Consider the following 13,609-nt stretch of genomic DNA (forward strand, 5'->3'; position numbering starts at 1 on the left):
TGCCCAGGGCGCTCCCATTTCCCTGTCTCCCTGGGCTTCCTTCCACTGCTTAGCAAACACCCGCTGGCCACAAGGTGCTGGCAGTAGCTCTGTTACCTTCTGCTCTTGCAGGGCCCTGGTCTCCCAGCCCCGCTCCTGGAATTCCTTCTGCTCTGTCTCTCCCTCTGCCCAGGCCTAAGGTCACCCCGGGAAGGACTCAGGCTGGCCATTCGGACAGAAGCTGGGAAGGGGACTCCAGGATCTGTGCTCAGGAAGGGGGAAGTGGACATTGCCTCTTTTCTCATCTGTTTTATCAGGAGCTCTGACCGTGCTGAGCAGAGTCAAGTGTGACAAGTTCCCAATGTTTAAGAGTTTCCTTTGTCCCCAGATGCCCTTTCCCCACTCCAGATCTGCACACCAGGCAAATTAAGAGGCGTTTGGGGTTTGGTCAGGGGATGGAGACTTGGGTGGGGGAAGTGGCGATCAGGACGGGGGAGCTGGGAGGGCTCTGCTGGGAGGGCTCTGCTCCACCTCGATAAATGGTCCACGTTCGTTCCCAGGCGGAGAGAGGTGACTCCTCGGAGAGTGGTTTTGTTTCATGCTTGTCTTAAGCATTTCCCCTGTGGCCGTGACTGATTGTGGCACCGCGCTCGCGCTCGTTTTGTTTTCTGATACTCTGGAGGTTTTTCTGGGAGCATAAGGTCCCCAGCACTTTCTTTTTTGGCATCAGAGAAGGGAGACAGACAGTGAGAGAGTGACGCAAGCAGAATTAGGCCACCTGTATGTCACTCTCGTGGGCACAGATGGCGTGCGCACACACGCGCCCACACATGGCTCGTGATTCTGAGCTCCGTCTTACCCCTGCCTTTTACTGTGGTGAGGGACTCCACTTCAGAGACACACTCCGGCCCCGTCTTTTCCAGACTTGGACCCACCTCCTTGGCCACAGACCATGTCTGTTCAACAGCTTACAGGTTTCAGGGGCAGAAGTAACATGGCATTGGCAGCTTTCTGTTTCTCTCCTCCCGCTAGACTTTGAGCGTGAACCAGGGCCTGGCACAAAGGAGGTATTTAACAGACACTTGTTGCACGGGCAGAACAGTTTTGAGGTTAAAGTTCACATGTCACACATCAAAAAAGAGGCTGAACTGTTGGCTGACTGGCTAGTCCTCTGCACTGATGGGGCCCAGCTCATGGGGGAGAAAAATTCAAAGGGTAAAATGTGGATGTTTTAATCTGCTTTCCAAGTGCCATGAAAAGACCCCCTGCAGGCATTTTATATTTAGTAGAAATCAATGATCTTGGGTGAATCCAAATGACGCACTGTGACCGTACTGATAAACCTTCAGGAATGGCCATGTGTTCGGAAGCCAGAAGGAGGTGTTTGTGCCAGCAGCATGTTGACCAGGGACCATCCTACGGTCAGAGGAGGCGGGAGCATCACAGAAAGGTGGCTGCGCAGGATGCCCTACCAGCTCCAACCGTCTTACGAACTCAGCTTTAACGCTAAACATTTTCATCTTAGTAGCTGGCAGGGGGCCTATTAGAGAAAAACCTTAACTAGAAAGTCCCATTTCTGCTCATTTTTCATCACGGAGGCTGTGAAGCTGACACAAGTGAGGCGAGAGCCACATCATCTCAGGGTCGGAATTACCGGATCTCAATACATCTTCAGAACAGTTCTTTCTAGCACCACGTGGTCTCTGCACAGGGGTTGACCAGTTGGCTGGAGGCGTTGAAGAGGTTCATGGGGTGTCAGAGGGGTCACAGGGTTTGCTGTTTCCCTGAGCAACTGGGTGGTCCCAACTGCACTTTGGGCTGCTCAGCTAGATTAACTGGGCAGCTGTGTAAGACTGCTCTCCCCCTCTCTCTCTCACACACACACACTCTCTCTCTCTCACACACATACTCACTCTCACACACACAGTGTCTCTATACACATGCAGTCTCTCTACACACATGGTCTTTCTACACACACAGTCTCACACATACACACTCCCCCCCACACACTATCTCACACACACTCTCACATAGTCTCTCTCTCCACACACACAATCTCTTTCACACATACTCTCTCACACACACCCTCTCCACAGTCTCTCACACACACATACTCTCCCTCACACACACACTCTTTCACATAAACACTCACACATGCTCTACAAACACATAGTCTCTCTCTCACACACCTACTTATACACACTCTCTCCCACATACTCTCTCGCACAGTCTCTCTCTCACACACACTCACTCACTCTCACAATCTCTCTCATACACACACCCCTCTCACCCACACATACTCATTCTCTCACACAATCTCTCATACACACCTACTCCCTCTCTCACAAACACACCACACACACACACACACACACTAATGTGAATCATGTCAGTGATGCCCTTCAACTACCAGAAATGGCCAAGCTCTTGCTGTTGTGGATTCCTCATAGGAAGTTGTATTTCCTATGAAAATTTTTTATTTTCCAGACGTGCTAATGTGGTAAATCAAACTCTCTCAGATCTACCCTCAGAATAAATCCAGAATTTGCATTTTGGGTCTGTGGGACTAATGAAAACAAATCTTCCCAGTAAATCCTCTCAGATCTACCCTCAAAATAAATCCAGAATAAATGAAACTGATAATTGTTTTTATACATTATTTCCTGAAGGCATTACCGTCCACACATAGAAACCTTTGCTTAGCCTGGGATGGTCATGCTATCGATGGCATATTTCCTGGAGGAATGTAAGCGTATTGGAGTAGTAAGTTTCTAGTCTCTTGGTCTAAAATGAGGGAACCCCTGTGACTCTCTCCGCACACTGCTATCAGGGAGTGCTGGAATTCCTGCAGATTGCTACCATATGCTAAAGCATAGGTTAGGAAATGGGTTGAATTGAGAAGGACGTTTAGCCGCTGTTCTTACTCTGTGGTGGTAATAACAGCTATACATCGAACACCTGTTGTCAGGTCCTCAACTCAACACCTTTGTATACGTTTCCATATGTTATTAAATCTTCAAGCAACACTTTGAGGTAAGTATTCCTTTCCTCATAATACAGCTGTGGAAAATTGAGGCCCAAGAAGGTTAAGTCTCTGGACCAAAGTCACACAGCTGGGCCATGGTAGAGCCTGATCAAAGTAAGGACTGATTCCAAAGCTTTCCAAATCCTGTTATCCCTGCTGAGGGAAGGAGATCAAAGAAATGACCTTTGATTTGAAAGGCAAAAGTTTCTACCTTAATATTTTAAAACATATCTTAAAACAAATAACCATAGTTGACATCAAGGGTTAGGCCTAATGAGAACATCCCAAACTTTAAGGTTGAAAGATGTATTAATTCAACATAGAAACAGAAATATCTCCTCTGTTCCTTTTGATCATCGTCGAATGGGCTATTTTGATCTAGTCTCACTTACGTTCCAGAAGCAAATGGTTGAAATGTGCTGATGTCAACCACTTCTTAAAAGGGGCATTGTTAGAGGAGCACTGCAAAACATTTTGATGATAAAAAACAGGAAAATCTAATAAAACAACAACAAAAAAATCCCTTCTGATTTGACTGCTCACCTATAGCTACTGTTATTTTCCTGTTTTCCTGTAGTCATAATCAGACTCTAGACTGAGCTTTGATTCCAGACCTTTTAAAAATTTAGTATTATATAATAAGCACTTTCCCCAGTGATTAAATATTCATTGGAAATAAATTTTAGTGGCTCTAAATCAAAGGTTAACAAACTTTGTAACCAGTAGGGTAGTGAATATTTTCGGCTTGGTGGGCCATATTGCCTCTGTCACAACTGTTCGACTCAGCTGTTGCGCCGTGAAAGCAGCCATGGGCAGTGGGTACGCAAGAGAGAGGGTGGTTGTGTTCCAATAAAACTTTATTTATAAAAACAGGTGGGGAAGCTGCTTTGGCTCACAGGGCACAGTAACGGCTCTGTAATATCACATACGCACTGTGCATACAGTCTGTCATTCAGACTGTACATAACTCAGTGAGCTCTTCTACTGTGGGGTGCTTAGGTGATCTGCAGCGCTCTCTCCCACACAGTTCAACAGCGATGGACATGTAGGCTCCAAGCTCATCTCTTTGGTCTACACATAGATCCCACATCACTGTCAAAGTTCCATTTCCTCTTAGCAGTGGGTTATCAAAGACTAACCGCTAAGACCCACTGGGGGCTGGTGGGATTATTCCATTAATAGGAAATACCCCCTGAGAGTGCTTTCCCCACCAGACAGCTAGGATGGACCACATGAGGCTACTCACCTTCCTAGACCCGTGGCTGCGACCTTACAGGACCTGATTTCCTTCTTGGTTATGGAACAGATCATCTTTTAGAGTCCCTTCATGTCATTGCAAAGTATTTTTGGAATGAGTTCAGGAATATGTAATTTTTGTACACAGTCCTAACCAGCCAAGGAGGTAAGTTTAGTTCACCGGTGAGGATTTTCTATCTTGTTTTCATCTCACAGGCCGAGAGTAGGGAGTTCATGGAGGCACGGAAGCAGGGAGCCTGAGAACATCCCCGCTGTCAAGAGGAGCGGGGCGAGGGAAGGCCTCCGGGGCCTCCCACGACCTGAAACCTGGCAGTGGACACACGCAGATCGGCTTTTAAATGCTCCTCTGGGCAGACTGGGGATTCCCAAGGCAGTTTGGTTTTGTGCTCTGAGTGACAGGCACTTCCTTCTCATTTATAGCGCAAGAAAGCACCGGTCAGGATAATTAGTTCATGCTTTTAGGATTTAAAGTAACTGCATGTTGAGAAGGAATAAGCTGACTGTAGGAGAGATTTTTACCCGTGAAGTGACTGATCTCTGTCACAGGCCCTCATTCGCTCAAGGTGTGCAGAAACCCCATGGTTTGGCCATGAAGCCATTCGACCCATCGCTGGGCTGTAGCCAGACGCATCCTGGGTTGGCGCAGCAGCTCCAATGGCCTCGGCATTTCTAGCCTGTTATCCCAGGGTCAACATGTGATGTCAAAGCAGTGACACACTCTGCCACCATGTTCATGACAGAAAAAATGGCCGGGCCTCCTGGCCGTCTCTCTTTCTGTCACGGAGCAAAGTCTTCCCAGAAGCCCCAGAACACCTGCACCGTAGCAGAGCCCTGAGCCACCTCAGGAGCACTGGGTCAGAGGCCCACACTCAGCTAAGGGGCCCGGGGGACACCAGGCTGAGGTGACGTCCCTCATGGTCACACCCACAGCCTGAACATGTTGCCTTTGGAACAGAACTGAGGCTGTAAACGAAAGAGGAGGGGACAGTGGCTGTGGGGTAGGCGGCTCTGCGTGTCTGGCCCCGCGCTTTGGTGGGCAGAACGTTTCTCCTGGACTGTGCCCTGCGGCAGGCCTCGTGGCCTAAAGTCTCTGCTGCCCCAGCTGTTGGCTCTGTAGTTCCGGGCAAGTTACTCAATGTCTCTGAGCTTCGGTTTGATTTTCTATAAAATGGGGGGAGGGGATGTCTATGCCTTTGGATATCAAATGGAATAGGATTTATATACGTGCATCGCCCGTGCCTGGCACACAGGAAGCCCTCCCCGCACCGGTACCGCCAGTGAGTTCTCGGACCTGCTGGGACTGGCCTCAAGGTCCTCTGGGGGCAGGCCCCGGCTTTGACGGCTTGGTTCTCTTCGAGAGAGGACTTGCATGTTGGGTCTGTGGGACTAACAAAAACAAAACCCATCCAGACTCGGAGACACTAACTGAAAGCTGTCTTTCCCGCGCGGGGGAAGAGGTTTACTGTTGGGTTTGTAACGTAGAGGGAGCGAGTAGCTGTTCATGGCTTCCCCAGCCTGCGCAGGTGGGTGCGCGGCTACGGCCCATCGCTCTTCACCGAGCTGCAGCTGCGTCGTGGTTGCGGACGTGACAGGCCTCCTAGGTTCAGGGCAAAACTAGACAGTTGTCACCAAGAGCACCGCTAAGCCTGCCTGACCGTCCAGATCCCTGCCTCTGTCACCTGTGCCGTCGATCAAGGACAGCCATCTCAGAGAGTATCTTGACCAATTCCAAAATTAAGGATGAAAAATATAGAATCCAACCCACTAGATGAAAAGTGGTTTTTCTATCTCCCCACTGCGCCCCACCCCCCGACATCCTGATCCCTGGTCTCCTCCAGGCCAGTGCAGACCGTGAAGCCTGGCCCAGCTAGGTGGCGGCCTGCGCCGAGCAGCCCCAGGGGCCAGCCTGTGGGTGGGCCAGGCCCTTGAGTCGTGAAGTCAGCCTCGGGCAGTCTCAGGCGGACGTCCCAGCCGCACTGCCAGCCTTGGAGATGAGTCGGGGAGGGGACAGGTGGAGACCCCCCACCATGATCTGGGGGCCTCCGCTCAACCAGGCTCCCCCATTTTGCAGCGCCACGACCCAGAGAACCCTCCAGACCCCATTCGCTAGTCTGTGAAAGGAGAATGATGTCCGCCCAGCCGGCGGGATCCAGTGTGGCCGAGGACTGAGAGCCGGAGAGAGTCCGGTGTTAAAACTGCCAGGCCGGCTTGGAAAATGACCCGAGCATCTCTGAGATCCTTCAGTGTCTTTCGTTGTTCCCAACGCCGCCCCGATGCCTACCCCCCCCCCCCCAACGAAGGCCCTCTCCCCTCCCCCCCGCTGTGCAGACTTCGCACAACCTTGGCCTCTGGTTGACGGGGCAGAGGCTCCAGGGTCAGTGGCTTCTTGCTTCCCTGTGCTCTGGAACCATCCTGCTAGGCCTCTGGACAGCATGTCCGCTGCTCTTTTTCTGGTAACATCTCCATGAATCACCGTGGGCCCTCATCTCTGTTTCAGGGCTCCAAAGTCCTGGCCAAGAAGGAGCTGGCCTACGTCCCGATCATTGGCTGGATGTGGTACTTCACGGAGATGGTCTTCTGCACGCGCAAGTGGGAGCAGGACCGCAAGACCGTCTCACAGAGCTTGCTGCACCTCCGGGATTACCCCGAGAAGTATTTTGTACGTCACACCCCGAGCAGCCGCGCGCCCGGCCCCGAAGCAGTCCCGCATGAGCAGCCGGGCGGGCCCCACACCCGTCCTGTGACCTGCCCCGCTGGCCGGCCGCACCGTCCCACGCTACCCCGTCCGGCTCTTTGAGCTAACGGGGGCAGAAACAGTCCTCAGAACACGCTTGTTGCACACGCACTCAGGATGCTCCTGTCACACTCACACTCAGAGGCTCTTGTCCTGCTCACACACACCCCGCTCACTCCTCTACGATCCTCCACGGTCAGCTCCTGTAGGAGGAGGCCCAGCCTCCGGGCCCCACCCCGAGGTGGGGGGCGGCCGTAGCTGCGGGGCCCAGCCCTGCTCTGGCCATAAGGGCTCCTGTGGGACCGCGTGTGACTGGGGTGGATGATGGACGGAGCGTGACCCAGGGCCATGGCGGGGACCGAGGGCCGTGCGTGACCTTTGCGCTGTTCCTTCCAGTTCCTGATTCACTGTGAGGGCACTCGGTTCACGGAGAAGAAGCACCAGATCAGCATGCAGGTGGCCCAAGCCAAGGGGCTGCCCAGCCTCAAGTACCACCTGCTGCCTCGCACCAAAGGCTTCGCCATCACCGTGAGGAGTTTGAGAAATGTAGGTAAGGAAGATGCCGGTGTTCCCCGCCCCCCGCAGCGAGGAGCCCCAACCCCAGCACCTCGGGCAGCGCGTCCCCATGATGGTGGCCGGTAGCTAGAATGGGGTGGGGGATGGCTAGCCAGGATCCAGGCTGCTGCCTGCTCTCTGTCTCTGGCTCTGGCTCACACACTCTCTCCCGGGCACACACCCCCCACCCAAGCACGCTGAGCAAACACTGCCCTCTACTGCTCAGCACCGGAACTGCAAGGCTGTGGTGACCTTGGGGAATCCCTGGGTCCCTCTTCACCGGGGCCCACCCCTGGGTTCAGCCTGACCCCACACCTCGTTAGCCCAGGGTTTTGGCGTCCTTTTGCTTTGTCTGGCATTTCTTGCCCATCGCTTGGCACCGGCTGCCTCCAGCTGACGAACTCTGTGACCTTACCATCTGCGCCGGCTGACCCCGAGTCACCCTGGGAGAGAGTCAGAAAGCGGGCTCTTCCCTCTGGCCGCACCTGCTTTGCCCCTCCTCCTCTGACCCCGCGAGGCGAGGCCGGCAGGGCGGCGAGCCTTGGGTTGGAGGCAGCTCCGAGGTCACACGGGTGTCCCCATGACCCCCCCCTCCCCCCCCCCCCCCCCCCCGCAAGGCGCCACCTTGGCGGGAGTCCCGGGATGGTCAAGCAGCCTCTCTTTGCGCACGGTCGTCTGTCTTCGGGCCCCCAGGTCTCCTCTCCCTCTTGTGAGCCAAGGGATCGGAGTGGCGGGCGAGGGGTCTCCTGCGGCGCTGCCCCGCCGGGCGACCACGTGCAAATCCGCCTCCTCTGGGCGCCCGAGCCCGTGGCCGTGAAGCTGCTGGGTAGCAGGGCAGGTGCGCTGAGACACCCCCGCCCCGCCCTCCCGCCCGCGGTCCACACCCCCGCCCCACCATCCGCGAGCTGACCCGGCTGTCTCCTGCCCAGACATCACCCCGCTAGTCCTCCGCACCCCTGCACACCCCTCGCCGGGGCTTCGGCAATGAGGCCGCTCGCTCCCTCCGCTCGGCCTCCCAGCTGTCTGTCTGCGGAGCCCCGGATGCACCCTCTGGATTCACCCCAAAGATAGAACCTGCCGGTCACTGAGCTCCCTGTGGTCCCAGCAACCCGGGTGGAGGTCGCCTGTCGCCTGTCCCTCCTCCAGCCGCTTGCATCCTGCACTGCCCAGCAGGTCCGAGCTGGCTCCCCACTCCGCGGGCTGCAGGACCCTGGGCGCACCACCTCGGACGCTTGTAAGAGCTGCAGGGAGGGTTCAGTGAGAAAACGGGCAGAGGACCCAGCCTGAGGCCTGGCCTGTAACGGTCAGATGTGGGCTGTGGGTCGGAGCCCCCACTGAGCCTGCTCGCCTGACCTGCGCGCTCTGCTGGGGGTGCCCAGTTACTGGGTCCGGCTTTTCCCGTTGGCTTCGGCCCTGGCTGAGCTTGGCCCGAGGCTGCAGCAGTCCAGGCAGCAGGGTAGGCTGTGTCCCCCTGCCCCGAAATAAAGAGCTGCCCTCCAAGGGCACTTCGGATCCGCCCCCAACGCAAGCTCACCCCATAGGGCCTGGCGAGAGTGTACTGGCCAGATCTAATGAAGGAAACTGTTTATTTCCAGTATACAGACGAGGAAGTTGGGGCTTGGAGAGAATTTAAGGAACTTGTTCCGAGTGGCTCGGCTAGGACACAGTCTGGGGCTCAGAGGCTGGGGCTCGGGCTTCCCTCCTCAAGGGCGTTGCAGGCAGGTGGATTTAGCGAGGGGCTGTTTTATCTCCCCTCTTGAGCTTGCCCCTCTGGCAAAGGAGGAAATCGTGCAAATCATCAGTTGCTAGGCGGTCGTCTGGGGACCCCTTGTGGCTGCGCCCCAACCCGTCCTTGATTGACCAAATAGGCCCTTTCCGTAGTGTACATCAGGCTCCTGTGTAAGAGCCAGTCTGGAGGGAGGCGTTGGAAACCCACTGAACCGCATCTGCTCCATGTCCCTTTCTTACTCTCAGACCTGTGACCCCACGGCCACCTGCATACAGCCCAAGTGCCTTTTCCTATAATGCCCACAGAACGTGCTGAACACCGAGGCTGCTCTCCGCAGCCCCACACTGTCCTGGAGAGTGACGCCTCCCCCACCCGGAGACAGCCAGCCTCCAGTCCCAGGAGAGGAAGGGGCCGTCGTCTGGCTTGCCGGGGGTTGGGAGCCACCCCCCAGTATTCCTGCGAGCCAGCGAGGGAGACCCCGGCCCCTCCTCAGCTAGGACGAACGAGCTGGCAGTGGGCCTCCTGCAGACCCCACCAGGGCCAGGCAGCAGGTTGAAGATAATGGATGGTGGTTTTCTGGCTGATTTTTGAATCTGGTTCTTCATATCCCCAACTAGACCAAGAGGACCCTGCTGTCACCCTCCCTCCCGCTCTGTGAATAGTAACCGCCCGTAGGCCGAGCTGTCCGTGAAGTATGGGGCTCACAATCTATTATCACGGAGGGCCAGGCCCCGGGGGACACGCAGACTCCTGCCGGCTCAGCCGCCGTGCAGGCACCAGGCTGACTTCCTAACTCGTGCTCTTCCCACTGTCCCGTCCTGTCATCCTGTGTCCACGCTGTACTTCTGTCCCCTCATGGTCATTCACACACTCCCACCCTCCGCACACTGGAGCCCGGGCCAGGCCCCGCGGCCCCGCGGTACACGCCGACGTAACTCGGGCCGCCAGGTCAGCTCACCGTTGGGCAGAGGCACTGACCTCACGTGTTCTGCTTTGCTTCTCAGCTCCGGTTCTGTGGACTGTGGTTCAAGTCCTTAAGATGTCTCCAGCGTCTTATTCTAATTTTGTAGCTATCTTACTTCTCTAGGGGGAGAAATTGCTTATAAAATGCTTATGCCACCATCCACTCAGACACATTCTCAGGTAGTAGGCTCTAGACTGGCCGGTCTCATGTCTGACTCTGTCTAAATGTCGGTACTTGTTAGAGAACTTCTAGACGGGACACCGCAGGGTTGCTTTAAGCTGTTCCGACCTCAGTAATAACTCTTTTCTCAGCTACTGAGTTACAGTTACAAAAGGTGGTGTGTGTTCAATGTAGGGCATTTGGACAGTATAGAAAAGCATGAAAAAAGACAGAACCCCGTCACCCCACCGTCCTGAGACAGCCAGTTAGCACATCTCATTGTTGTTTTCCAATGTGTAGCTGCGAAACAAAATTGGGTTCACACGCTATATACTGCTTTGTATTTGTTTTATTTTTTTTATAGTTTCAGCTGTATATGACTGTACACTCAATTTCAGAAATAATGAAAATCCAACACTGTTGGGGGTCCTAAATGGGAAGAAATATCATGCCGATTTATATGTCAGGTAAGTTGGTTCCATTTCCTTTCCAAAACAGAGAGAGCCCATCAAAGTAATTAAATCACAAACGGCCTACAGCCCTCTTTCCAGGGAAGTCTGTTTAGTGTTTTCTTGTCTGTCATCTGTCATGAAGTGAACTTCACAGACTGTATTTATATTAGGAGCTCAAGACACACAGCGCTCATGTCAGTAATCAGGGAAGCCTCTAGTTTCTGATTCCCTCAGACCAATTCATACTCATCACAGAGCTCAGGTTGGACAGACTGAAGACAGCATTTTATAGTTACTTTGAGACTGAGTATGAAGAGATGATTATACTGACCCCTCTTCTTGGAGGATGTGTCTACGATATACAGATGTACACAGACAAGAGCGTGTGTAATCTATAGGGAGGTCTAGGAACAAATGGAGAACGTTTCAGCGCTATCTTACTTCTGTGTTGCGTCCCAAGCCATTACTGAAAAGACTTCCCATGGTATTAGACACACCCGTTCTCTTGGCCCGTTGCATCAGCTTACAGAACGGGCCTCACCCTGGGCTTCTGCAATGCCATCGAGACGAGTGGGAAGCGATCGAAAGATGCTGCCATCCGCCAAACGCAGCGGGGACTCGAGCATAAAACCCCGCGCGACGGGGCTGAGGGACGGGTACTGGTTTCCTGTGCACTAGGTTGTCTTCCCAGAAGGCTAACAAAGATGATCTGACATGGCTGCTCTTGGGGAACCAGCCAAGTGTTCTAGAACATTCTGATTATTTTTTCAAAAGACTTCACAGATACTGAAGTGCAACACAGGACGATGTCAATTCAGGGGCTGGTCGTCACCATGGGGCTGGAGAGAGGTTTCGGTGGACTGACAGCCTGGATTAAACAGCCTTCTAGCCGGAGCGGACCCGAATTCCCCCTTTTGAATAGGAAAGAAGTGTCCTAATCATGCCTGTGTCCTAAAGCTGCGGTCGGCAGTTTGCCTTACTCTGCAGTTGAAGGCACTTGAGGGCAGGAAAACCAGCCTTCCCGAGGCAGGCCTTCTCCCAGAGGTAGAGGAGGCTTTGCCCCCTGAGCACTTACACACCCGGCAGGAGCTCTACTCAGTGGCCAGCTGGGCCCCAGGTATTTGGGGGAGCCCGGAGCGTGGGAGATCTCGTACCCACAGGGCCGCCTCTCCGGTAACTTCTTCCCCAGAGCACACACAGGCATGGGGCGTGAAGAGCCAAAACCACAGCACGGGGGCCACGGAAGCCGGTGCCCTCGCGGCCCGGAGGGAGGACTGTGCCGCTCCCCACGCTTCTCCTCGCAGTGCAGGTTCCCTTGCAAAGCGCTACAGGCTTTCTCGTGCTTTGCCTCAATGGCGTCTGGCACCAGTCTCCTCCCTGCTGGCTGTTCTCTGCTTTGCAGGCGGATCCCTCTAGAAGAAGTCCCAGAAGACGAGGACGAGTGTTCAGCCTGGCTCCACAAGCTCTACCAGGAGAAGGTCAGTGCAGCGAGGTTGGGGGGTGGGGAGGCTCTGCGGGATCCAAGGACCTGTTTCGTGGGTGCACCATGGGGGCCTCTGGGAGCTGGTAGTGGCGACGAGCCTTTCTCAGTCCGTGTGAGACCCCACACTCCGGTTCGTTACTGCCCTGGGGCTGACACTTTGCTTGGCAAGGGAGGAAAAGAATAGAGCAAAATGGGTTTAAGGGGGCTTCATGGCAAGAAAGGAGAGTGTAGTGGACAGAACAGGAAGCGAGGCCCCTCACAGCCCGTGTCTACGTAGGAAAAGTAGCCTCTGGTTCTTGGGGTCTGGAGGGTTCTTTTCAGGAAACGTGTATGATCCCGATGGCTGCTGGGCCTACAAGGTGGCTGCCTGTAGGGTCTCAAACGCCCCCCAACCCAGGCAAGACGGAAGGTCTCAAAACCGTCCACACCGGCAAGACGGAGGCTTGCAAGACTCCGCCTCGGCTGGGCTCAGTCCCCACCCCACCTTTCCTTCCTCCGAGCAGGGCCCTGTCTCCACCGGCTCCTCTCCTCGGCGGCACGGGCAGGGGCAGGGGCAGAGGGGCTCACGTGCTTATGGCTCTCACTGCTTCGTCTCAGGAAGGAGAAGAGGTCAGTGTCCAGCTAGTGAGGAAGGCGTTTTATGACTGCATCTCTGCCCACAGAGACTTATTTCTGATTCATCCTATGTTTTGAGGCCAAACCGGCCTCGAATCGAGCACGTTGAGTGGGATGCAGATTTCCTGTTGCCGAATTCCATCGGTACGGACGAGGGGGTCTGCCTCTCCCCACTCCCCTAGAGAAGATCGTCACTAGAGCTCTACGGGCGTCTGCTCCAGTCGGAGAAGCATTTTAATCCTTCCTTTGAGAACGTGTCTTGGCCCCAGAGACTTCCAGATGACCCCCCATCGGACGAAGGAGAGACTTCTCACAACTGTGCTCGGTTTGGGGGATCAAGATCCTGACACTCTCGTAGCAGGAAGTGGCTCCCGTGCTCCCGAGGAGGCGATTTTCCAATGGTTCCTGTAAAAGCCCATTCGAATAACTGGCCATTGGGGGGCCTTTTCCGGATGGGTTGCAGGGATAGGCAGGGACAGGCATCCAGGCTCCTCTTTCAACGAGTACACGGGGACCGCCCGTCTGTCACCGAGCGGGGACCATGGAGGTCCCTCAGCCTCACAGGTTCACCCCGTCGGTCTGAGGAGGCCTAGAAATGCGTATTCCTAGAAGGCCGCCTCTGACCCATGGCCTGCAGGCTTGGAAATGCACGGCAGC

The 13,609-nt window shown here is 54.7% G+C and overlaps 1 protein-coding gene across 4 annotated transcripts in view; it reads left to right on the top strand.

Moving 5' to 3' along the window:
• Positions 1-13,609, top strand: part of AGPAT4 (1-acylglycerol-3-phosphate O-acyltransferase 4) — a 114,196-nt gene that overhangs the window by 95,208 nt on the left and 5,379 nt on the right. For all 4 annotated transcript variants that reach the window (XM_082729502.1, XM_082729500.1, XM_082729499.1 and 1 more), the window contains exons 4-7: positions 6,759-6,920; positions 7,392-7,545; positions 10,767-10,869; positions 12,257-12,332. In XM_082729502.1, coding sequence (XP_082585628.1) covers positions 6,759-6,920; positions 7,392-7,545; positions 10,767-10,869; positions 12,257-12,332 — 495 coding nt within the window. The remainder of the gene's footprint in view (positions 1-6,758; positions 6,921-7,391; positions 7,546-10,766; positions 10,870-12,256; positions 12,333-13,609) is intronic.

The sequence above is a fragment of the Mustela nivalis genome (genome assembly GCF_964662115.1).
Source record: "Mustela nivalis genome assembly, chromosome: 5".
Lineage (NCBI taxonomy): Eukaryota > Metazoa > Chordata > Mammalia > Carnivora > Mustelidae > Mustela > Mustela nivalis.